We start from the raw sequence: 23,475 nt of genomic DNA, 5'->3' as shown, positions 1-23,475 counted from the left end.
TTAAAGCAGAGAGGACAGGACTAAGGCGGAGGGGGATGACATGTTAATAAGGTTTAATGAAGCTGTCTGCTGATGGGGACAGCTGTCACCCAGAGTTGTATTCCAGCCAAGCCACTCAGTGACAGAGAAACTCCAAGAAAGAGTGCTTTGAAGGAGGCAGGGGAGAGCAGGGTGGCTAGTCTGGAGCTGGGATTCTCCTCGCTGGAGTGTGTGCGTGCGCACGTGTGTGTGTGTGTGTGTGTGTGTGTGTGTGTGTGTGCCCGCGCACGCACACACCACACACACACACACACACACACCACAAACACACCAAGATGAGGAATCAGGTTAGGGAGTCATGCTTAAGAGACTTCCAATAGCTCCCAATTCCCTGATGTGCAAAGCCAAGCCGTGCCTCTTGCAGACTTGGAGCACTTGGGTGGGGTGTCTTAAGAATCAGCTATGAGAACAAGGACTGCAGGCATGTGAAGACTGAAAAGACTTTATTAGTTTTCTCCCTTCCCGAGACACCGCCTCCCATCTGTCTGTGGGAATTATGTCACTCCCTTCAGGGGAGAGGGCTTGCTCGGGCTGAGCCCAGAGGCTGGACCCTAACCCAGCTCATCTGTTGGCTCCTGGGATGGACCAGGTAGACAGGCTTCTGCTCTCTCTTTTTTTAAGATGTTATTTTTATTTGTGTGTATGCATGTGCTACATTTATGCAGTGCCCTGAGAGGCCACAGGAGGGTGACAGATTCTGTATAGCCAATTCTACAGGCAGTTGCGAGCTGCCTGCTGTGGGTGCTGGGAATGGAACCCAGGGCCTATGAAAGAGCAGCAAACACTCCAAGCACTGAGCCATCTCTCCAGTCCCTAGTACAGACTTCTTTAAGGTTCAGTTTACCCATCTGTAAAATGGAAACCCCACATAAGGAATTCTGGGAGATCAGGGAGAAGGACAAGGAGTTCAGCATAGTGTCAAAAAAGGACATCACAGGTGCCATGCATGCCTTGCATGCAGGTTTACTTAGTAAACCTCTATTCTTGGTTTGTTTATTTGGCTTTTTGAGACAGGATTTCTCTGTGTAGCCCTGGCTGTCCTGGACCTAGCTCTGTAGACCAGGCTGACCTCGAACTCAGATCCGCCCGCGACTGCTGGGATTAAAAGTATGAGCCACCAGTGCCTGGCCCCTAAATGTTTATTCTTTTCTTTGTTTGGAGAGGTGTTCCCAACATCCTGCCTGCCCCAGGACCTTTTAATAGCCTAGCCCGATCGCTGGTCCAGAGACCTCTTTTGCAAGCCAACCTCTTTTGTCATTTCCTAAGATGAGAGGCAGGGTGCTTGGGGACTCATGTGGCCCATCAAAGCTGAGATTTGTGACTGAGTGACATCAGCCCCACAGATGTCAGAGTGGGGTTGCCATGGAAGAGCAAGTGACCACCAGGGCCTCAAGTCTCCTTGCAGCACAGTGGCAGCTGGCCGGACACCTGTCATGGCTTGTTAGTCCTAGTCTAGAATTCGGGATCAGGAGCTCCCTGAGCACACACGTGCCACACTCAGCTGGTGTCACACAGCCCAGGGAGGGACCCAGAGTCCTCTCTGTCAGGCTGCTTTTCCCCTCCACCTCTGGATAGCTCTAGAGCGGTGGTTGGGCCTTCTGCGTCCAGGAAACCCCTGGAGTTACTGAGCTCCCCTCCCCTTGCTGGATTCGCTGGATTCGCTGGAAAGATGTCTCTCTTTTCCTGACCACTTTACCAGACTCAGTGAGGTCCATGTGGGTGCTGGGAATTGATCTCAGGACCTCTGGAACAGCAGTCAATGCTCTTAGCCACTGAGCCATTTCTCTAGACCCCAAGGCCGCTGTTTCTACATCTCTCCTCACTAGTCCATTTACTGGACAGTAAAACCCGGGCAGTATTTTAGTGAGGAGGCAGGAACACAGAGAAGCCACAGACCCCACCCAGCCATGTGTGGGCAGACTCTGCCCATCACTGAATCCGAGATGAAGGGGTACTAAGAACTTGGTGAGGCAGACTGGGTTGGAATTCTGCCTTGGCCTTTCATTGATTCTGAGTGGGAAAAGGCAGGCTGCTCTCCTGATCCTGTGCTATGACAGGCCATGAGAGCCAGAGTGCACAGCTGTACTGGGCTGTTTGTTAGTGTCCTATGGGACACACAGGCTAATGGGGCGTATAGCTCCATAGCCTTCCCAGAGACTCAGAGGCACCACGCCTGCACCCAAAGGAGCTGCCCCAGTGGGTTCTCAAGCACACCAGGTATTGGGGACAGATGGGATAGAGGAAACGGTGGCTGAGAGCTCCCAGGGCCCCACATAGGCTGGTGCTCCACACAGGGCATAGGGCTGTCCTCAGCTGTGATGGCTTTAGGCTGTAGGGGCCGTTAGGTCAGCACAGTTTGCTACACACTGCCTGTGACTTTCAGGGAGGGCGGAAGCAGCTCGCTCTGGAAAAGTCGGAGGCAGGGAGGAAGCCTGAACCCGGAAACTGCAGGATGGCTCTCCACAGGTGCTTGGGTGCTTTCCCTTGGTGGTTGTCCCCTTGGTAGTTGTCTGTACAGTTCCCCCTTGGGAAGACGGTGTCCATGCTCCCATGCAGAAGGACAGCAGTAGACAGGAAGTTGGCATGAAGGTTGGATCAAAGGTCATGGTGACCAATGCCCTTAGAGCCCCTGCAGCTTTGGCCCTCAGCCCCCACCCGTTCTCTGCTGGCCAGTGCGCTTTCTGTCAGCTTGACAAAAGCTGGAGCCATCTGGGAGGGGAACCTCAATTGAGAAAATGCTCCCAGCAGATTGGCCCATAGACAGTTGGGTGGGACATTTCCCTGGCTGGTGCTTAGTGTGCATGCGAGTGCTCAGCTCTCTGTGGGTGGTGTGACCCCCCCCCCCCAGGGCAGGTGGTTCTGGGTTCTATGAGAAAAACAAACTGCTATCCAGGCATGGCGACTGTCAGTCCCAACCTCGGGAGGCAGAGGCAGGAGGATCTCTGTGAGTTTGAGGTCAGCCAGGGCTAGGTAGAGAGATACTGTCTCAACAACACAAGAAACAAAAAACCAAAAGGGTTGGAGGTGTGGGGGGCAAACTGAGCAAGCCAGTAAATGGGGTCCCCCCATGGACTCTGCTTCATGAGTTCCAGCCTCAATGCACCCCCCCTTTTTTTTTGGTTTTTCGAGACAGGGTTTCTCTGTATAGTCCTGGCTGTCCTGGAACTCCCTTCGTAGACCAGGCTGGCCTCGAACTCAGAAATCAATGCCCCTTCTTTATTGACTAAACTATACTGAAATAAACCCTTTCTGACCCTTTTGACCACAGTGTTTTAACCCAGATTAGAAAGCAAAGTAAAACAACCCCAATACCAGCGACGGATGGTGGCAGCGTCTGGGCTTCCTCTGTGAGGGCGGCATGGAGTTCAGTTCTGGCTGCTTCTGGCACGTGCAGCACAGTTGCCACCACCAGTGTTTAATTCTCTGGGTTTCTCAGTCCTGGCTTCACCAATGGCCTCTGGGGGCAGCTCTTGTATAAGATGATTAACCACGTCTCTGCCGACTGCCCACTAGCTTAAGGCCTGCGTGCACACGTGCGTGCACTGACAACCAAAAGGGTTCAGATGTGGCCAAGTGTCCCTTTGGGAAGAAACTGGTTCTGTTTTAAACTACTGCTGTTATGAGTCTGTCCTGTGACAGCGAGGGGGAAGGGTTCTGGCGCGGTTCTGGGCTGAACTGTATCATACACAGACGTTTCAGGTGTGCACACACATACTTCTCCAGGGTTATGTTTGACCCAATACCCTGAAAACAACAACAAAGGGAGGTTTATTCTGGCTATAGCTTCCCCATCACGGTGGGGAGGGCATGGGGATGGGAGCATGAGGTGGCTGGTCACCCTGCACCTGCAGTCAGGAAGTTGAGTCAAGCACCCAGCCAGCTGTCTGTCTCCTTTGTAGTCAGCTTGGGGCTGCAGCCCATTGGACGGTGCCACGCATGACTAGAGGTGTGCCTCCTAGGTAACTATAAATTGGTCAAGTTGAGGATGAACCATGAGGGCTGTCCAGGTCATAACAGTTGGCTTCTAGGTTAGGCAGGCGCTTGACTGTAATAGCTAATGCCAGTTTCCCATGGCTGTGTCAGTTTACAGTGTCACAGATCATGAGTGTTCTGATTGCTTCAGATCTTGACAGTGCCATTGAACTTTTATTTTGTGCTTTTCAGAGGTTGAATACCTTGAAGTGTGGGCCTTGGCTACTCTGACTTCTTTTTAACAAAGTATCTCTTCAAGTCTTTTGCTCATTTTTCTACAGAAGTGTTTTCCTTTTTATTGATTTGTGGTTGCTCTTTATATACTATGAATACAACAATAAGAATACAAATAACTCATCTCACTTTGTAGCCTTGGAGGTTTTAAGGTGGAGCATTCTGAGCTTCCCTCATTGCACTGCTGGTGCCCCTGACTGTCATCAGATTTGTCCTCTTTGTAAGACGGTTCTTGTCCTAAGTGCAAGGCTATGCGGCTGCTTTCATCTTGGAACCCCCAGCACAGGGCTCTGGCAAAAAGGGAAGAAACTAAATATCTGTGGGATAAATACAAAACTGTGTCCCAAAGGAGATTTCTGGTGGCCCTCCATGTCGTCCCTCTTCTCTATCCCAGGCAACAGGTGTGTGAGCACTGAGACTGAGCTGCCTGCCAGTCCACAGAAGATGACTCCCAGCCTCCAGCCTGTCCCACCCACTCCTGCCCTGAGGGAGGCGGGGCCTTGTAGAGAAGCCATGTTTTAATTAATTTCCCCAGCAAAAACCAGGTTTCAAGTGAGAGGCCAGAGCTTCAGTTGTAGCTCAAAGTGAGCTCTGTGGATCAGATGTAAAGCTAAACCACCCAGCAGAGTGGTTTAGAGTCTCAGTGCCTGCCTAGAGCCCAGAACCCTTCTCTCTGGGGAGAATGGGGATGCAAAAGAAGAGGGACAGTCCTAGCTCCAGGGGTATTGGCAGACAGGGCCCTTGGGGCGGGTCTTGGGAGCTGGCCCCTCCCAGTGGGATTTGTGCCCTTCTGGGAAACAAAGGAGAGCCTCAGGCCTGTATTCTCCATCTTGTGAGGCTTCAGATGAATGGCAGCTGTTCACTGACCAGGGAGACAGGCCCTCCTCAGACCCGATGGGCTGCTGTCCAGACCTGAGACCTCCCAGCCTTGGAACACCTAGAAAGAACTGATGGCGTTAAAGCCACTCAGTGTGTAGTGAGTTTGTGAGCACCGGGTTTACCTCAGGCCTGGTTCATCCATGCTCTCATGCAGGCCGTGTTACGAGCTTCTGTTGTATTGCTGGGTGCTGGGGAAACCCAAACAAAGCCTTTAAATATACTGTCCCACATTTCAAGTCATGTTAAGATCGACTGAATTTTTTTTTTACCCTCTTTAAATTTATTGTTCTAAAATGGTAAATGTTCTAATGTTCTAAGTGTTCTAAAATGTTCTAAAAAGTGTTAAAGTGGCTATTCAAACGGGGTGAGGAAAATGGCCCCGCTGGTAAAGTGCTTGTCCTCCAAGCACAGGGCCCAACATTCATGCAGAAAGCAAATGTGGTTAGCACATGTGCAGGGGAGGCAGGGGACAACAGGAAGATCCCGGGCTCAACGTAGTGTGTGAGCTCCTGGCTCACTACTGAGATTCTGTGGCAGAAAGGGTTCTGAAGGGTGACACCTAGGGCTGTCCTCTGACCTCTAAATGCACAAGCATACACATACACACATGCACACTTGTGTGCACCCTGGATTACTGTTCCCATAGGACAGGGCCTCCAGGGGGTGCGGTAGAGCTAGCCAAACATCAGAGGATTGCTGATGTAAGTACTTTCCTTCACACCTCTCCCATGGCTTTGTTACAATGTAATTCTTGCACCATCCAGCTCAGCTGTCCTCAAAGCCTCATGTAGGATGTCACACCCTCAGGATAACCAGAGTCATATAGCTACCAACATGACCCTGAAGAGTGTTTTTTCTCCTCCTAGGGATCTGTTCCTTAGTCAGCCACGCCATCCCTCACCCACCATCCAAGCCCCTCACCTTCCAGCCTGCCCTAGGCATCCACAGGACAGACTCATGGGGTGTGGCCCTCTGTGTCAGCTTTTGCAGAGTCATGCTGTGAAGGCCAACATGCTGTGGCAGATACTGTAGGTTTGGGGGACGACCATGACCTTGAAGGTCAGGCAACAAGGAGCCTGCCCAGATGACCATCCCAGAGGCTTATTCAAGGAAGCATTTACAGATTATTTATTCATTTTTATTATTATTAAAGGTGGCATACACATTTAATCCCATCATTTAGGAGGCAGAGGCAGACAGATTTTTGTGAATTGAAGGCCAACTTGGCCTACATAGTGAGTTCCAGGTCTGTCGAGGTGAGCCCCCTCTCAAAACAAACAAAACAAAACCCAAAATATTTTTTTTATTTATGTGTATGTGTTTGGGTATGAGTACATGAGTGCAGTACTCATAGAGGCCAGAAGAGGGCACCAGATCCCCTCGAGCTGGAATTACAAGCAGTTGCAAGCCTCCCTACGTGAGTTGGGACTTCTACAAGAGTAGTACTCACTCATGATCACCAAGCTACCACTCCAGGCCCAGAGACCTTTTATCTTAGGCTGTTACCTACCTGCCATGTGTCCCCAGGAGGAAGGGCCTCAGTGACTGACCTATATAAGAGGATCTAGATGTGTGCTCCTGGCAAAGGAGTAAGGCCCTTCCAAGTCCAGAGTGAATGGGACAGGATGAAAGAATGACTTTCAGAAGTGGGGGGCTGTAGGACAGTTGGTAGAGCTCTTGCCTAGCAAGCACAAAGCCTTGGGTTTGACCCCCAGCACCACATAAACTGGGCAACTCAAGCCTGGAATCCAAGCATTTGGAATGTGGAGGCAGGAGGATCAGAAATTCAAGATCAGGCCGGGCCTGGTGGCGCAGGCCTTTAATCCCAGCACTCGGGAGGCAGAGGCAGGCGGATTTCTGAGTTCGAGGCCAGCCTGGTCTACCAAGTGAGTGCCAGGACAGCCAGGGCTATACAGAGAAACCCTGTCTCGAAAAAAAAAAAAAAAAAGAAATTCAAGATCACCTTTGGCTTAGTGAGCTCAAGACCATCTTAGGTTACATAAGACCCCTGCTTGGAAAAATACAAACAACTCAGGTGAGGGAGGGGCCACTCTTAAGTTTGGGAAAGAGGGTGTGGCAGCAGAGTCAGGGCTTGAAGGCAGGTAAAGGGCAGGCCTGTGTAGGAGATGAAGCTGGGATGCCTGTTGAATCATCAGCCGACGGTGGCGGCTGCCCTGCCTCTCCACACTGCAGCCCGCTGAGAGGACACTACGGAACACCTCGTAATCTGGGAGCTGCCAGAGCCTCAGAATGATTCAGTGTGGCTAGCGTGGGCAGATCCTGGGAGGCATAACCTGGTCACAGGGGGGGCGGGGAGAGGGGTGACCTCAGCCTGTACCATGGACACACACAAGAGTGTGTCCACAGGCTGACAGCGCCAAGAAGCCACATGGCCCGGACATTTACTCAGCCCAGGGGCTGAAGACAGAAAACTGGGGTTCCTAGTGAGCCTCTTCCTCCTCTACCCTGGCCACATGCAACCTCCCCCTCCCCATCTGAAAAGTGGGGGTGATGAGCCCTTCGCACTAGTTCAGTGCTTCTCAGCCTCCTTAATGTTGAGATCCTTTAATACAGTTCCTCCCCTAACCATAAAATTATTTTTGTTGTTACTTCATAACCATAACCATTTTTGCTACTGCTGTGAATGGTAATGTAAATATCTGACTTGAAGGATATCTGATTTTTGGGTCCTGTGAAAGGACTGTTTGATCCCTAAAGGAGTCATGACCCACAGGTTGAGAACCCACTGAGCTACATGGTTGTAAGAAGCAAATGGGATCAGGCATGGAAGGAACTACAGGTCACCTAGGAAGAAGACAGCATTGGAGATGCTCTGGGCACCGGGTGAGGCGGGGCCTCCAGCCAAGAGGAACTTTAGATCTAGAGAGGTGTAGAGATTAAGAAAGAGCCCAATCTTGGGTATACGAATAGCATAGAATGGTCCATTGTCAAGTAGAACTGTCTATCAGCTTTAATTACCGCCAAGTGTGCTTAACAATCTACATAAAGACCCGACAAAGTTCATGTACTGAAAAGCTTTAAAATAAGCAGAGTGTAAAAAAGTAGAGCTAAATCCATGCAGGCTCTCTTCTCGAGAAAAGCTAAACATGGCCCAATCGGATGGCTCAGCAGGTAAGTGATGTACTTGCTGCCAAGCCTGGTGGTCTGAGCACAGTTCCGGGAATTCACATGGAAGGAGAGGGGTCCTACCGGCTGCCTTCTGTGCTGGCTATGTCAGCTTGACACAAGCTATAGAGCCATCGGAGAGGGAATCTCAGTTGAGAAAATGCCCCCACATGATCAGGCTGCAGGCAAGCCTGGAGAGTATTTTCTTAATTAATTGTAAGTGGTACCATCTTGGGCTGGTGGTCCTCAGTTCTATAAGAAAGCAGGCCGAGCAAGTCGTGAGGAGGGAGCAAGCCAGTAAGCAGCATCCCTCCATGGCCTCTGCATCATCTCCTGCCCCCAGGTTCCTGCCCTGATTGATTGAGTTCCTACCCTGACTTCCTTGATGGACTGTGATGTGAAAATGTAAACCAAACACCACACCCTTTCCTCCCCTGCTTGCCTTTGGTCATGGTGTTTTATTTATAGTAATAGTAACCCTGACTAAGATACCATTAGACTGCCGTCCCTCCCCCGACCCCCGCAATAAATAAATTCTAACAAGGAAAGAGCGGCTGGGGAGGAAGGAAGGAAGGTAAGCAGTAGATGTGTAAGATTTTGCCCAGCTGTTCCCATCTCCCATCCCCCACTCCCCCCACCCCTGTACTCAGCTAACAGGGAAAAGGAAGGAGGGTGCAGCCCCCTGGGTTGTGTGGCTGTTCTCTGTGCTCCAGGCTTATCCACCACCATTTAGGTTGGCGCCCAACCTTGTAAGATCGTAAGAGAAACTTTCTGGCTCTCCCTACTGTGAGTCTCGTCTCGGTTGCTCATTCCTATGTGAGGGTCCCCGTCCCTCACATAGGCTAGATCTGCCTGCCTTGGACAGACTCCTCACCCCTTAGGGGTCGTGGGTGCTTGCTCTATAAAGTGAGGGGATGTCTGTGGCCGATAATGATGACATCCTGCAAGTCACGGAAGAGCTTTCTGCAGACCCAGAAGGTAGGATTCACTGTCCAGGTGCCAAGAGGGTGACAGGCGCCCTCCAGACACCTGTATTGTCCCAGCAGGTGCGCAATGTTTGGCAGGGAAGCTGGTCTTCTCTCCTGCCACCTCCCTCTGTCTTCTTGATCTTATTTCCCAGTTCTAGGAGAGTGAGTCTGGATGCCCAGCCCCAGCTAGCTGCTCTGCCTATCCGTGGCTTGTAGGTGCTTCAGGACTCCACATGCAGCTTGCTTGCCCCTGCACAGATAAAGCCCTTATCACCTCTGCTGCTGGGGGAGACAGTGCTCACTCCAGCTAGGTCTTACCTCAGCCCTCTTTCCCCAACAGGCAGAGCTTGGCAAGCCCAGGGAAAGAAGCTGCAGCCTGCCTGGCGTCAACTTTAATTATGGACTCTACATCCGAGGGCTGGATGGAGGGGTCCCCGAAGGTGAGTGGGTGTCTGTGGGAGTAGGGGTCCCCGAAGGTGAGTGGGTGTCCATGAGAGCAGGGGATTTGAGAGGTGGATTGGGGGCTCCCACCTTTTCCTACTCTCAGTCAACTTCAATAAAGTCGCTTGGCAGGGGCTGGGGAAAAATAAGAGGGAAAGATAGTAATATCCTGGATCAAATGTGGTATCCCTGGTAGACCATGGCCAAAGGGCACAGGGGAACCAGCAAAGATACCCCCTCAGATAGGGCTGTCCTCATTCTTTACCATGAAGCAAGCACTGAACAGTCTCAGAGCCAACACTGGAGGTCCGATGGAAGTCAAAGCCAAATGGTTTGGTTCTTGTGATAAAGCATTCTGACAGCAAAGCTGGGTGCAGTGGTATACACCTTTAATCCTAGCACGGCAGAGGCAGAGGGGCAGGCAGATCTCTGAGTTTGAGGCCAGCCTGGTCTACAAAACGAGTTCCAGGACAGCCAGGGCTACAGAGAGGAACCCTGTCTTGAGGGAAAACAAATCTGACAACAAACAATTTAGGGGAGAAGAGGGCTTCAATCCCAGCCTTCAATCCCAGGCGGCTGCAGGGGAGTCACAGGCAGACGTGTAAAGCAGCTGGATGGAGATATATATATATATATATATATATATATATATATATATATATATATATATATATATATATATATATCATCCTCCGTCAAGAGCAGAGAATGAATGTGTGCCTGCTCAATTGCTAGCCTGTGCTCAGCTTGATTTCTCCACTCTCACAAGTTCCAGACCCCCTGTCTAAAAGCAGTGTCACCCCACGGGCTAACCCTATGTAGACAATCCTTCCTTGAAACTAACTTGACAGTGAAAGCTGACTATCACAGGTCCCTTGTGGGATCTCTGGGAGACCTGTCCCTCCCTTCAGGTGGCCAGGCATCACTGTCCCCTGCAGGGGTGTGATGGGAGCCCTGAACCCCCTTTAGAAGTTCCAGGTACCTTCTTTCCACTGACACCAACCCTTCGGTTGTCTCCTTGCCCACAGCCATTGGGCACTGGAATGTGTTTAAGCAGCAACCTACCTGCCCCCATGAGCTGACCCGAAACTATATTGCCATGAACCGAGGGGCTGTCAAAGCTGGCCTGGTGACTGCCCGAGAAAACATGCTCTATCGTGAACTGAATGACATCCGAATCAATGACCAGGAAGACCGGCGACAGAAGGAGCCACCTCCCATCCCTCCCAATATGACCTTTGGGATCCGTTCACGGTAAGAACCCGAGAACCAGCTCCAACCTCCCTGGAAGCTGTCGAGAAGCTGGGCCAGGAGCAGAGCACTGGGGTGACTGGAGCCAAGCTGTAGTGGAAAACAGGAAGAGGTTGAAGACTGGCCAGGGATTTTTCTGGTTCTGTAAGCATTTGTAAAGACAGGAGTCTGCACTCAGGAGTTCAAGGTCATTGGTCAAGTGCGGTAGCATGCTCCTGTAATCCCGGTATGTTGTAGGCAGGGACAGGTTAGGAACTCACCATCATTCTTGCCCACATTGCCCATGTTACAAGATTGAGGCCAGCCTGGGCTACATAAGACCTGGTCTCAAAGAAAAACAAAACAAATAAAAAATGCCAACTGGGGTTGGAGAGGGCTAGGACAACTAAGAGCCAAAAGCACCAGGAATTGAGTCTGAACTGTGACTCGCCAGGGCCTTGCCTCAGTTCTCAGACCTGTCCAGTGGGAGCAAAGCTGTGACCGCTGCCTCCCCTTGCTAAGAGGTCTCAAGACTTAACTTTGTTGAAGACCTTATTACAGGAGCTAGACACAGCAGCCCTCGGTGCGTGTGAGCTGTGTGTTTGCTTAAGGTGACACGATTCAGATTGTAGACCCAAGAGAGAGGAGATAGGGGCAGGAAAGACGACCCAGAAGTGCTTAGGAGCTTGTGTTCATTTTGCAAAAGACCTGAGTTCAGTTCCCAGGACTTACATGGGGGTACACACCATGTGTAACTCCAGTTCTAGGAGATATGATGCCATTTCTGGTCTCTGTGGGCACACCACACACACGGTGCACATACATGCATGCAGGCAAACATACACAGAAAATAAAAATAAATCTTTTTGGTTTGACTTTTCCATGGTAAACTGTATCACTAGTGTTTGACTTATGAAATGAAAAATCTCCTGACCACCAGATAAATGTAGAAAATCTAACCTGCACCCCAAAAGCATGGGTTACCCTGAGAGGAGAGCTCTCTGGCCCCATGTTCACTGTAGCAAGAACATGATCAGTTTGGGGCTCAATCACTCACTTCAGACCAAAGGAAGCCACCTATCCCTCAGTATAGGCCTGCTGGCTGGTCACTCGGCTTCCGGGACGGACCCCTCCCTAGTTCTATGGCTGGTCTCTTCTGTCCCTACCATCAGCCCATGTGCATGAAGGTACCCATTTCACCCTGATTCCAGGCTGGGCCATAGGATAAGCTTGGCCATTCAGGGACTCTGACTCCCCAGCAGTTGGCTATGTCACTCCCTCCTTGTTTGTTTCTTCTTGGTTGGTGATAATCCTTTTTCCTCACAGGTTTATCTTGGTAAAGTCATGTAATATAACACCTATCACTTTAACCAGTTTGAGAGGGCACACCATTAGCCAGTACCATTGTTTTTAGAAATGTTCACTTCCCAACATGAAACTCACCCCCCCACACATACACAAAGCTCACCCCCACACACACAAAGCTCACACACACACACACAAAGCTCACCCCCCCCCCCACATACACACAAAGCTCACCAGATCCTGGCAGGGAAGCTCCTGTTTATACCTCAGATGCCATCTGATGACATTCTTGGTCTTTGGGTTGGTGGAAGCAGGCTTCTGTGTGTACCTTACAAAAGAATGTTAACTCAGATACAGGGAGACAATGAAACACTGTCAAGGACTCTTAGGATAGCCCAGGATAACCTGACCCTGGGCCTGCAACATTCTCTCTGCAATCACTGATGGTCTAGTCTGTCAGCCAGCCTTTTAGAATGTTTAACACAGGTACAGCTTTTTCTGAGAACTTCAGTTCACACCATCTTGCGAGGAAAAATGTTCTCACTCTTCAGAGACCAGTCTAGCAGGCCCTTTTCACTAGCTCACCCATATCTCACGAGAAATGCATTTCTGTCCACACAACCCTTAAAACCTGGGACATGGCCGGGCAGTGGTGGCGCACGCCTTTAATCCCAGCACTTGGGAGGCAGAGGCAGGCAGATTTCTGAGTTCGAGGCCAGCCTGGTCTACAAAGTGAGTTCTAGGTCAGCCAGGACTACACAGAGAAACCTTGTCTCGAAAACAAAACAAAACAAAAACCCGGGACATGGTAGTGACATGGGAGTGTCCTGGTAGTGATGTGTCTGATGTGGTAGTAACATGGTAGTAATGTGGTAGTGGTGACATACACTGGAAAGTTGCTTCTGTGTTCCACTAGTCACCTGTGTTCTTGGCTTGCTGCACCAGACGAGGTGCCCTCGCCTTGTCCCTGCAGACTGTAGACCTGATAGCCCATCCTGGCGTCCTCAGACATTTTGGTATCAGAGGAAGAGCCTAGGTCAGAAGTCAGCCTCAGGTACCAGTTCTGTCTCTGTCCCCAAGTCCCCAAAGGAGAGAGCACTGGACAGGGCGCCTGCCAGCTTGGTTCAGCCTGGCTCAGTGAGCCACCTCCTGTGTGACCTTAAGAACTATCTTTCTCTTCTTCCTATATTTCCTACTTTACATATGGCCTTCTAGCATGTGGTCTCTGTGTCTTGAGTTTTGACAGTCTCTCTCTCAGTTGCGAATTCTCCTCCTATGTAATGGAGGTAGACCCCATACCAGAAACCTGGCTTTCTCTCTCCCCATCTTTCTATAAATCTTAATGTCAATTTAGGTTTCTTGTCATTAGAACCTTCCCTGGAAGCTAGCAGGGGCCCTGTTGTCCCACGGAGGCCAGGAAGGGTCAACTGACCTTCCCAAATCCATACAAGTCAGAGCTTGGCCCAAATTCTTAACCTGGTAGACTTTTCTTCTGAAACATTTAATACTAGAGCGTGCGTTAGCATGTACTTGATGGAGAGCTCTTACTGAAAATAGGAAAGGTAGAAAGATCAGAGAGGTGACGAGATTGCCCCAAGTCACACAGCATTGCTGGGAGCTGACAGAGTCAGGTGGGCAGGTTCCTTATCTGAAGCTCATCCTTAGATCCCCTCTCTTTCTAATGTCAGTATGGTGCACACACCCCGAATCTCTGGTCCCTGGGGGGGGGGGGGCTCAGCTTTCCATCCTTCGAGTCAGCTAGGCTCAAAAAGGGCATGCATTACCATCAGCTCTCAACATAAAAATCTTAAATTGCTGTAAAATGTAGTGGCCCCAATTCCAGGGTAAGGACGTGATGAAGTGCTGGCCGCATCTCCCGTGATGGTAAGTGAGCTTTGCATATGCAAATTGAATGGATTTTAAAATGGTATTTAATGACAATTTCGTGGTCGACATTAACATTAATTGCACAGAAATGAAAATGTGGCATTAGGTTGCTGTTAGCTGTGCGTATCGGGCCATAAAGCTCCATCTTTATCAGTGAGGCCCTTCCCATGTGACAGGGCCACTCCACAAATTGCAGGCAGAGGGCTTTTATGGATCAGAAATATCCCCCAGCTGGCCTGATCAGCATCAATTTCGCTTTATTTCTTCGTAAATGGAGGTTAAATGGCTTCGGGAAGGGCTTGGCGCTGCCAGGACTCCAAAGTAAGCCCCTCTGCCTTCCGACTTAAACGCCTGGGGACAGTTTAAAACCCATCGCCCCGCCCTGTAATGGGGCCAAGGCCTAGTCCCTGGTGGTCACATTTAACAAGCTTCCACTGTATTTATTTCTTTACTTTAAAAGCATGTTGAAAACCAAATCAGATTACACTCGACTGCCCAAGAATTGTTAGAGTGATTTAGTTCAATAAATAAATAATGAAGTAAATGGTCACCACCCACATACCTCTACAGACGTGTTAAAAATAAAGTCTCAGGCAACCTATATGCGCACAAGTCAAGTGTGCTGAATCACGGCACACAGCAGAATTCCTGGAGAGTGCAAATACTGAATACTGGCTGCCCCCCTTTATATGTCTCCCCACGGGTGCACCCCTCTTTGCCAGACACCCCACAAGCTCAGGCTCATGCAGCATCTTGTGCCACGTGGGTGTCGAACTTGACTTTGGCGTCCCCTCAGTCACTTTCTTGGTGGTGAGGTTTCTACTTCTAAGCAGGAGAGGTGCCTTGCAGACACAAGCCCTGGAGCCCGGAAGCAGAGCTCTGAGGGGGTATCTGGAAGACAGGGCCATATGACCCATGGTCACGAGCAGAAGAGGGACAGGGGACAAGACAGAGAGTGGACCACATGACCCATGGTCATGAGCGAGGTAGGACAGGGGACAAGACAGAGAGGCTCCCTTGTCTTGTGTAATAATTTTTAAGAAGGAGACAGGCTAGACAGATGGCTCAGAGGGCAGAGTAATTGCTATACAAGAGAAAAAGACCTGGATTTGGATCCCCGGATCCCATGTAAAACTGGACAAACACCTGTACCCGAAGCACTCGCACAGAGCCATGGGAAGCGGAGGTGGGCGGGTGCTGAGGCACTGTGGGCATGAGGTGGAAGGTGATGACCAACACCTCAGGTCTTCTGATATGTACCCACCTCTCCCCCCCCCATACACACTCACACACAAAACACACACACAGATTTTTAAAAGTCTGAATGGATTTGAATGGCTTGCTCCATTCAAAAAAAAAAAAAAAAAAAAAAAAGAGGGAGGGACTGCATATAGCCTGGCCTCCCTGTGCTTCTAGACAAATCAGAAGCCTAGAAGGTGGTGTCACCATCCACTGGCTGTGCTCCGTGCAGAATCCATGTTCTCCATGAACCCATCCTCGCAAGACTGGCCTTTCGGGTCTGTCTGTGTGTCCTGGTATCAGAGTGTACGTCTACTGCTGGAGGCCAACAGGAACCTTATTAGTTTTTGAGACAACACTGCATGTGTCCCAGGCTGGTCTAGAACTTGCTATGGAGCCAAGGATGACTTGAACCTCTGACCCTCCTGCCTTCACCCCGCACCCAAGTGCTGACATCACAGCTGTTCTATCATGTCTATTCCTAATCTCTTAGATCACTATGGTCCTGTCTGGGCCTTTGAAGGATCAATGATGCGCTGCCCACTTGGACATCAAAGCCATTTCGTATGCACACAGCTAGCCCCTGCCTTTTTCTTCTGCAGCAGGGTCAGCCTGATGTAGGCCTGAGAGGGAGGGTCAGGCCTTATCTCAGGGAGGAATGTGAGGAGGGTTTGTGTAGGGTGTAGCCTCAGCTGCGAAGACGTTATCTCTGCGCTCAGACGGCTATGAAACACTGGGAATCCCCCAGCTTTGCCTCACTCTCCCGTTCAAGCATCGCAGTCAGGGTGGGGTTGTCAAACCTCATCACCAGTACAGAAAGCACCACACAGATCTCAGCGCGTGCTGTAACCTGAGGCCTATACAGAGACGTGTCTGGAGGCTAGAAATGGAGCTATTAAAGGCGAGCTTAATTATTGATGCATTTTAACAAGGGCTTCTTGGGGGGGGGGGGTTGCCCATGCCCTTGCATATCTTAATTGTTCATGCTGCTAATTGGTCCTGTGGTCTCACTAACAGCAAGTCAGAGATATGTAGCCAGGGATCAGCCAGAGCAGGGAGCTGGTGAAGTCCATGCAGCTGAGGCTCTCCCACCACCATGCCTGAGAGTCTGCGCCACACTCAGCAACAGTCACCAGTGAGTGCCCACCCCTCATCAAGCAAAAGGTGCCCTGATCACAGGCCAGATCAGCTGTATGTACACCTGTCTATTACTGTCACTCTTCCTTGTTGGAAATCCCTTTAGAACTGTTATATTTTCATGTTTTCAGAGAGAAGACAGAGGGTCAGAATAGCAAACTAACGTGCCTGGGGCTTCTCTGCAGTGGGGTTTGAATTGAGGTAGCCTGAACCGGGTGACAGGGACAGAAGCAGTAACAGCTGGTGACATGGCTTGGGATGATACTGGAGTTTTTCCTAGAGTCAGGACAGCAGGTTGGATTCCTTCAAAGTTCTCAGAACTTCATCTGAACATGAAGGAGCTCAGTGAGGTTCCCCGTCCCCACTCCAGGATCCCATATCACCTGCGAATCAGCTTAGGAGGGGGAGAAGGTTTTAGGGAGCTGAGAGTTGCAGAGGTCCCTGGTCCACAGGCAGGTGGCACGGATGCTCTGTGCTGTGTAGGGTTAGCTCATTGTACACCTCAGGGAGGGAGGGAGGGAGGAAGAACACGAGGCTCCAAGGCCTTTCCAGTCCCTTTCAGGGCATAATTCAGTGTGACCAAAAGACAAAGGCTCCCCACCTTCCAGTTCCGTCGCGGGCTAGGGGGCCACACCACAGCATGCCGTGCCGTGCAGTTTCCTTTCCCTTCCTCTTGTTCCTCTCCTTTGTGAGTTACTGCCAACAGACTCGGACTCTGGGAGGGGACATCCTGAGGCTTCTCCATACGGCCATGACGGGCCTTTGCGCATTTCTGTATCTCCAGGTCTAACTCTAGGCTCTGAACTGAAGAGGCCCTCAGTAAAGATGGCTGAGTGGCCATGCTGAGATCCAAGTGTCGGCCCACAGCAATGCTCTCTTCTCAGAGCTCTCGCTCCTCCCATTGGGCAGATCAGGGAGCTGAAAGCTTTGGGATGGAGGAGAAATGAGAAGCAGGGACTGCTTGCTACCTCGGGCTTTCTGCCGGTGCTGTGCCTCCTGCTCTCAGCCATCAGCAGCTGGAGGAGACAAGAGCACAGGATAGAAGAAGCAGCTTCATAGGCAGTTAAATGAATGCTGCTGGCCTGACAGGCCGAGGGAATCTCTCTGCCAAGCTGATTTATTTATCAAATTTACAGTGGACCCATCAATCACACTGTCTTATTTTGTTTCCGCTGAAGCCAATACCGAAATCCAAGCCAGACACCCAAAGTCCCCGAAGGGCTCAGCTGCAGTCAGCAGGGCCCTACGGCCGATGAGGGTCCTGGCTGACCACAAGGGGGAGCCAGGAGACCTGGGGAAGACCCAACCAGGAGCTAGCTATGCGGAGTGTGCAGTTGTGGGTTGCATCCAGCAAGCCTCTCACACACAGTAAACTGAATCTCAACTGCAGGCCAGTTTTCACTTCTGGCTGCCCAGGCCCCAGAAGATGAAGACAATGTCAGCTTCGTCAAGCACTGCCACTGTTAGGCTGGGGAAGCCTGGCCTATCGTGACATTTGGGGTTCCATCCCCAACACAAGAATGTCATCAGAGCCTTAGTGTCTGCCTGACACACTTTGGTTTTGGCTAAGTTTTTATTGGAGAGAAAACACAGTCTAGGTTTGTCTCAGGCTTCCGGACAGAGACTGAAAGCAGAATCTGCCCAAGACTCGGAGAAGGGACAGAACGTGCTGTTCACTGTGCCACCTCTCAGGCTTCACCACGGCCTCTCTGCTGATGTGTGAGTGTGCAGGCAGGTAGCATGATGGCTGCCGCGTGCACTAACCCCATCTCGTGGCTGTGTTGATAGGTAGACATGAAGAAAACAAGGCTGATGGTCTGCCTGCTGCTCAGTCATACCTGGAGCATCAGGTTAGAAACAATGCCAGGCAGAGCTGGGATCCTGGTTAGTTGGTAACTTGCCTGACATTTACAGAACCCCGAGATGGGTAATCCCTAACACTGGGGGGCAGCAGGCATGGTGGGGATACATGGCTGTAACCCTGTGGTGGGGGTGGAGGCAGGAGGATGAAACGTTCAAGGTCATCATACAGCTACATAGGGAGTTCAAAGCCAGCCTGGGCTACATGAGACCCTCTCTCCAAGAGGGGAGGGGAGAGGGAGAGGAAGAGGAGAAGGAATAGGAAAAGGAGGAAGAGGAAGAGGAGACACTATGTGTATTTAAGAGAGGCTCCCCTAGCTGGACAGTAGCCAGCGCAGAGCTGCCAGGACAGTGTGTGGGATGGGGAAAAAGTGCCAAGGATTGAATCTTCACGCTGATTGGGAAGAGGTACAGAGGAGACACCACATCTGGCCTCAACTGAACTCCCCGAGGCCATGACAAAGACAATGGAGGGGCTTCAGAGACCTCTCCTAAGGGTCACTGAGTCTGGGGGCCACACTCCTGGCTGATATTTGCACTGTCTTCCCTCTATGAGCCCTGGGTGCTGCGGTGAGCAGCCCGACACACTATCTCATTAACTGCCCATCAGTAAAGAACGGCAACCAACTTCCCTACTCTATCACTGGGGAAACGGAGCCTCTGGGTGCGGAGCCAGTTAGTTGGGGGTAGTGCCAGGGTAAAAGCAAGCCTCCCTCCATGGCAACCACACAGGCTTCCAGCAGGCAGAGCAAGACCCTAGGAGAAAATGTCACTCCTCTCCGGAACTGTTATTTTTGGTGACAACTGTGGCTTGGTGCAGTTGTCTGACCCCAGAAGTGCTTGGAACAACGCTTTACCAGTTCTCAGCACCCCCCCCCCTTCCATACTTGCTCTGAGGCCCCAGCTTTCCCTGGAGCCAAGTGACTGGCACTCCAGGCAACTCCTGTCTTGAGCACTGGAAACAAACATGGAAAAGTTCTGTTCTCTCATGGAAGGTCACAGGTCACCTAGTGGAAGAACGAGGGCTCACTCAGGGTCCTTGCAGAAGCTGAAGGGGATGCCAGAGGTGATGGCTCTGGCTTAGTATCTGGATCTGTCAGCTGCCCCATCGGGGCAGGGGTCTCTCTCCTCAGGGTTGCAGGCTTCTGTGATTCTGGATCTCCAGGGACTCACATTGAACAGTGGCCTGAGATAAGGGTGCACGTGGGGTTCCTGCCTCTTTGGGGTACTCTCTGCTCTCCTTCCTCATGGGCTTTGTAGCTAGAGCTGGGAGAGACATTTTTCATACTTTGCTGTTTCCCCTTTGGCTCTCTGGCTGCCCGGAGATTCATCCCCTGCCTGCTGCTTGCAGTATGGGGAACAGGGGGCCTGTAATGGATCGTGATGCGGCTCCCATGGGGCCTGTCCAGGTCCAACCCCATCCATCAGGAACTGCTGGGTGCCAAGGTCAGCGCTAACAAGGCTGGCTGCTTCCTCCCGGGGCTTCCCCGCCCCATTCTGTGCCATCAGCTCTGCTTCAGGTTTTCCCGGTGTTAGGCTTCAGGGAGAGCTGGAGCCAGCACAAAGTGGGCTGAGGACCAGCCTTCCAGCTGCTGGCTTCCTCCGGCTCTGCACACCATCCAGGGTGGCTGCTGTCGCCTCGTGGGCTCAGCTCCCCTGTAACACAAGGGGGACAGCTTCCCAGCACACTGCTCTTTATACTACCCTCGCCCTTCCCGGGAGGCGGGATCAGCGGCTTCTCTTCTTGTTCCCTGGTGCTAGGAGCCTCCATGGTGAATTTCCCACCCCTCTGGAGAACATATTCAGCCACCTCCCTTCCCGCTTCAGCTGCTGTCCCACTGGGGGCGGGCACCTGTGCTGGGAACTGCTAATAGAATCATTCTGAAGACTGATGTTGACAAGTTCCAGATGACCCCCAGACAATCTAAAGGTCAGGACTGTTGAGTGACAGAGCCGCCCAGTCTGTCATTAGCTTTTATGTTAGTCCCACAAACAATTAGGAAGTAATTTGTGAGCCCAGAGGTCTCCCATCTAACTAGCTCCCAGAGTCCTGCTAGGGCCTGGTCACCGCCTTTCCAGTTGTACACTCGAAAGCCAAGGCGGAAGGCGGGAGGTTGGGTGTGGGGCTGACCAGCCCTCCTCAGTGTCTGGGAGAGACAGATGGCCAGCAGGCAAGAGTTCTCTGCAGGGAAACACTGTGTGCAGTGTGCCTTGGAAAACTGCATATTCCCTGGTTCTGCCCTGGTTAGAGAGTTGGAATCTCCCACCTGCGACGCAGGCACCTCTGCCTGTGTGTAAGTGTACGTGTTTGGGTGGCGGACAGTGTGCACGTGGAGGCCAAAGACTCAGTTCCTCGGGCTCCATCTACCTCGGTTTCTTGAGGCACAGCTCTGACTAGTCCAGGAGACTAAACTGGCTGGCTGTGAAGCCCCGAAGATCTGCCTCTCCACTTCCCCAGAGCTGGGTTGAGCAGAAGCCCCACGCTCAGCTCTTTCCCATGAGCTCTCGAGCTCAAATTTGGGTCCCAGCTCTTCCGAGGCAGGCACTTGATGGGCTCAGCCATCTTCCACTTCTGCCTTCCCTCTGGACACTTCATATCCTCTCCCAAGTGTCAGCAGGAGGCCTCTGATCCAGCCTGATGAAGCGGGCTGGCATGCATTGAGGGAATGAGGGGTGGTGGTCTCTTTCTCAAGCCTATAGGAGGACTACTATGGGCACCAGACACCCTTGCCTTCCTCAACCATTTCTTCCATTTGCTTAAGTCTGTGATAATAGTTCCTGATTCTGAGGATAGATAGATCACAGGCTGATTTTAAAAGAAATTAAAAACATTTCATGGGTCCCTGAAAGTGTGTTGGGACTTTGCAACCTATCTCCTAGGCTGAATGGACACACAGACTCTGCCTCATCCTGCTTAGCCTTTAAGGGTTCCCCGTTCTCTCATCTTTCCCTCCCCCACCCAGTGCCCAGAGGTGCATGTGTCGAGGGCCATCTGCCAGATCCTAGGGCTAAGGGCTGCCCACGTGGGACAAGGTGGCATGCCAGCTTGGTTCTTGTTTCCTTGAAAGCCCCTGATGCTATCTCTGGGGTCACCTCTGGGGTCAGGTCCCCTTATGACCCCATGTAACCCTAGTAACCCACCTTCATATACCATCATCCCGTGGGTTTGGGAATCAAGTTTTCTTTTTCTTTTCTTTTTTTAAAATTTATGTTCATTTGTGTTTTGCCCAAATGTGTGTCTGTGTGAGTGTCAGACCCTGGAAATGGAGGTAAAGATGGTATGAACTGCCATGTGGTTGCTGGGAATTGAACCTGGCTCCTTTGGAAGAGCAGCCAGTTCTCTTAACCACTAAGCCATCTCTCCAGCCCCTAGGCAATCAAGTGTTCAACACAGGAATCTTGGATATACATTCAAACCATAACCTCCCCCAGAGCTCAAAAGCTCCAAACAGCACTGAATTCTCTGCTCCTGTGCCCGGTGTCCACTGCTCTAATCTCTGTGGGTTCTATATCCAAATCTCTCACATATCATAAAAATTGATGTGACTTCGTCTCTAAATAGTTCTTTGACCCAAATTTTAATGAGCATGAAGTATTTGTGTTGTATAAGAGGTAGAGACCCAGGTTACAAGGTAATGATGTTGCAGGTGAATGGGGAAAGCTGTCTCTGGGCACAGTAATAAAGAGAGGCCAGGATCATGCCAGACTCAAGCACATCCCTAGACTAACAACAGCACACTTCGTTTGCTTGCTTGTTTTGCATTTTTCTTTTTGTTTCTTCTTTTTATAATGGCAATGGTCTTATTGTGTTGCCCAGGCCCTGAATTATGCTCTCCTGTCCCAGGCTCGTGCCTCTGAACCTCACTTATTGACATGTGGGGATGTCAGAAATGTACTTCTGGTCTGTGGTCAATTGGACCTACAGAGGTGGAGCCTGCAGATAAGACTGTCTAGGCAAGCTGGTATGGTGGCACACGCCTTTAATTCTTTAATCTGCTGGGGAGGAAGAGGCAGACAGAGCTCTGAGTTTGAGGCCACCAGCCTGCTCTACAAAGTGAGTTCCAGGACAGCCAGGGCTACACAGAAAAGCCCTGCCTCAAAACAAACAAACAAACAAACAAACAAACAAACAAACTATACAGGTAAAATTGGGGAAACTCAAGTAATGTCAGTGGGCCACAGGGATGCCACCATCCTGGGTGTGACATTTTTACTACAGGGTTGCAAGATTTTATGGTCAAGGGAAGCTGGGCTAGGGATGAATGGGACAGAGGTCTGTGTTAAACACTGCAAGGATGCTTGATGGCAGTGTGTGTGTGTGTGTGTGTGTGTGTGTGTGTGTGTGTACCTAGACCTTGAGGCAAATTGCAATGGAAGAAACTAAAGACTAGCCCAGGGGCAGGATTGCTTGCCAGGGTTTTAAACACAAGCTGAGTCCTCAGTACATAGTCTCCTTAAGTACCTCAGGGGCCACACCATGAGCCCGCTGTGTCGCCGCAGATCTGCAGAGAGGGGAAGGCACGCTGGCTAGTCAGTCACTTGGTGCCATCTAGAATACCAGGACTGTCTCTGGACGGCACACCAGGGCCTGGGATAATCCCAGGAGTGACAGGGCAAGATCTCTTTAGGTGGGCTATGGGTGTTGTTGTTGTTGTTGCTAAGCCAGGGTCTTGCTGTGTAGCCCTGGCTGGCCTGGAACTCATTATGTAGACCGGGTTGGCCCCAGACTCATAGAGATCAGCCTGCTTTGGTCTCCTAAGTGCTGGGATTCAAGGCTTGTACCACCATGCCTGAACCAAGGGCTGGGTTTTGATCCAAACCAGAAGCACAAGCCACCAGCCCCTCCCTCTTTCTAAGGTGATCAGCTCTCAGTCAGGGCCTGTGGCCTGCACAAGGCTCAGATGGAGAACCCTGTCAGGCTGTTATATATATATATATTTATATTTTAATTTTAAATAAAATTTATTTTAAATTTATTTTTTATAAATAAAATTTATTTATTTATTTATTTATTTATTTATTTATTTATTTAGGGTTTTTTCTAGACAGGGTTTCTCTGTATAGTCCTGGCTGACCTGGAACTCACTTTGTAGACCAGGCTGGCCTCAAACTCAGAAATCCACCTGCCTCTGCCTCCCAAGTGCTGGGATTAAAGGTG

The 23,475-nt window shown here is 50.8% G+C and overlaps 1 protein-coding gene across 1 annotated transcript in view; it reads left to right on the top strand.

Annotated features, from left to right (window-relative positions):
- Cfap77 (cilia and flagella associated protein 77) overlaps window positions 1-23,475 on the top strand; it is a 121,185-nt gene that overhangs the window by 57,665 nt on the left and 40,045 nt on the right. The window contains exons 2-3 of the mRNA XM_021195104.1: window positions 9,559-9,658; window positions 10,688-10,913. Coding sequence (XP_021050763.1) covers window positions 9,559-9,658; window positions 10,688-10,913 — 326 coding nt within the window. The remainder of the gene's footprint in view (window positions 1-9,558; window positions 9,659-10,687; window positions 10,914-23,475) is intronic.

This window comes from Mus pahari, chromosome 3 (assembly GCF_900095145.1).
Source record: "Mus pahari chromosome 3, PAHARI_EIJ_v1.1, whole genome shotgun sequence".
Lineage (NCBI taxonomy): Eukaryota > Metazoa > Chordata > Mammalia > Rodentia > Muridae > Mus > Mus pahari.
Note: the sequence above shows the minus strand (reverse complement) of the source record. Positions and strands in the feature narration are given on the sequence as shown.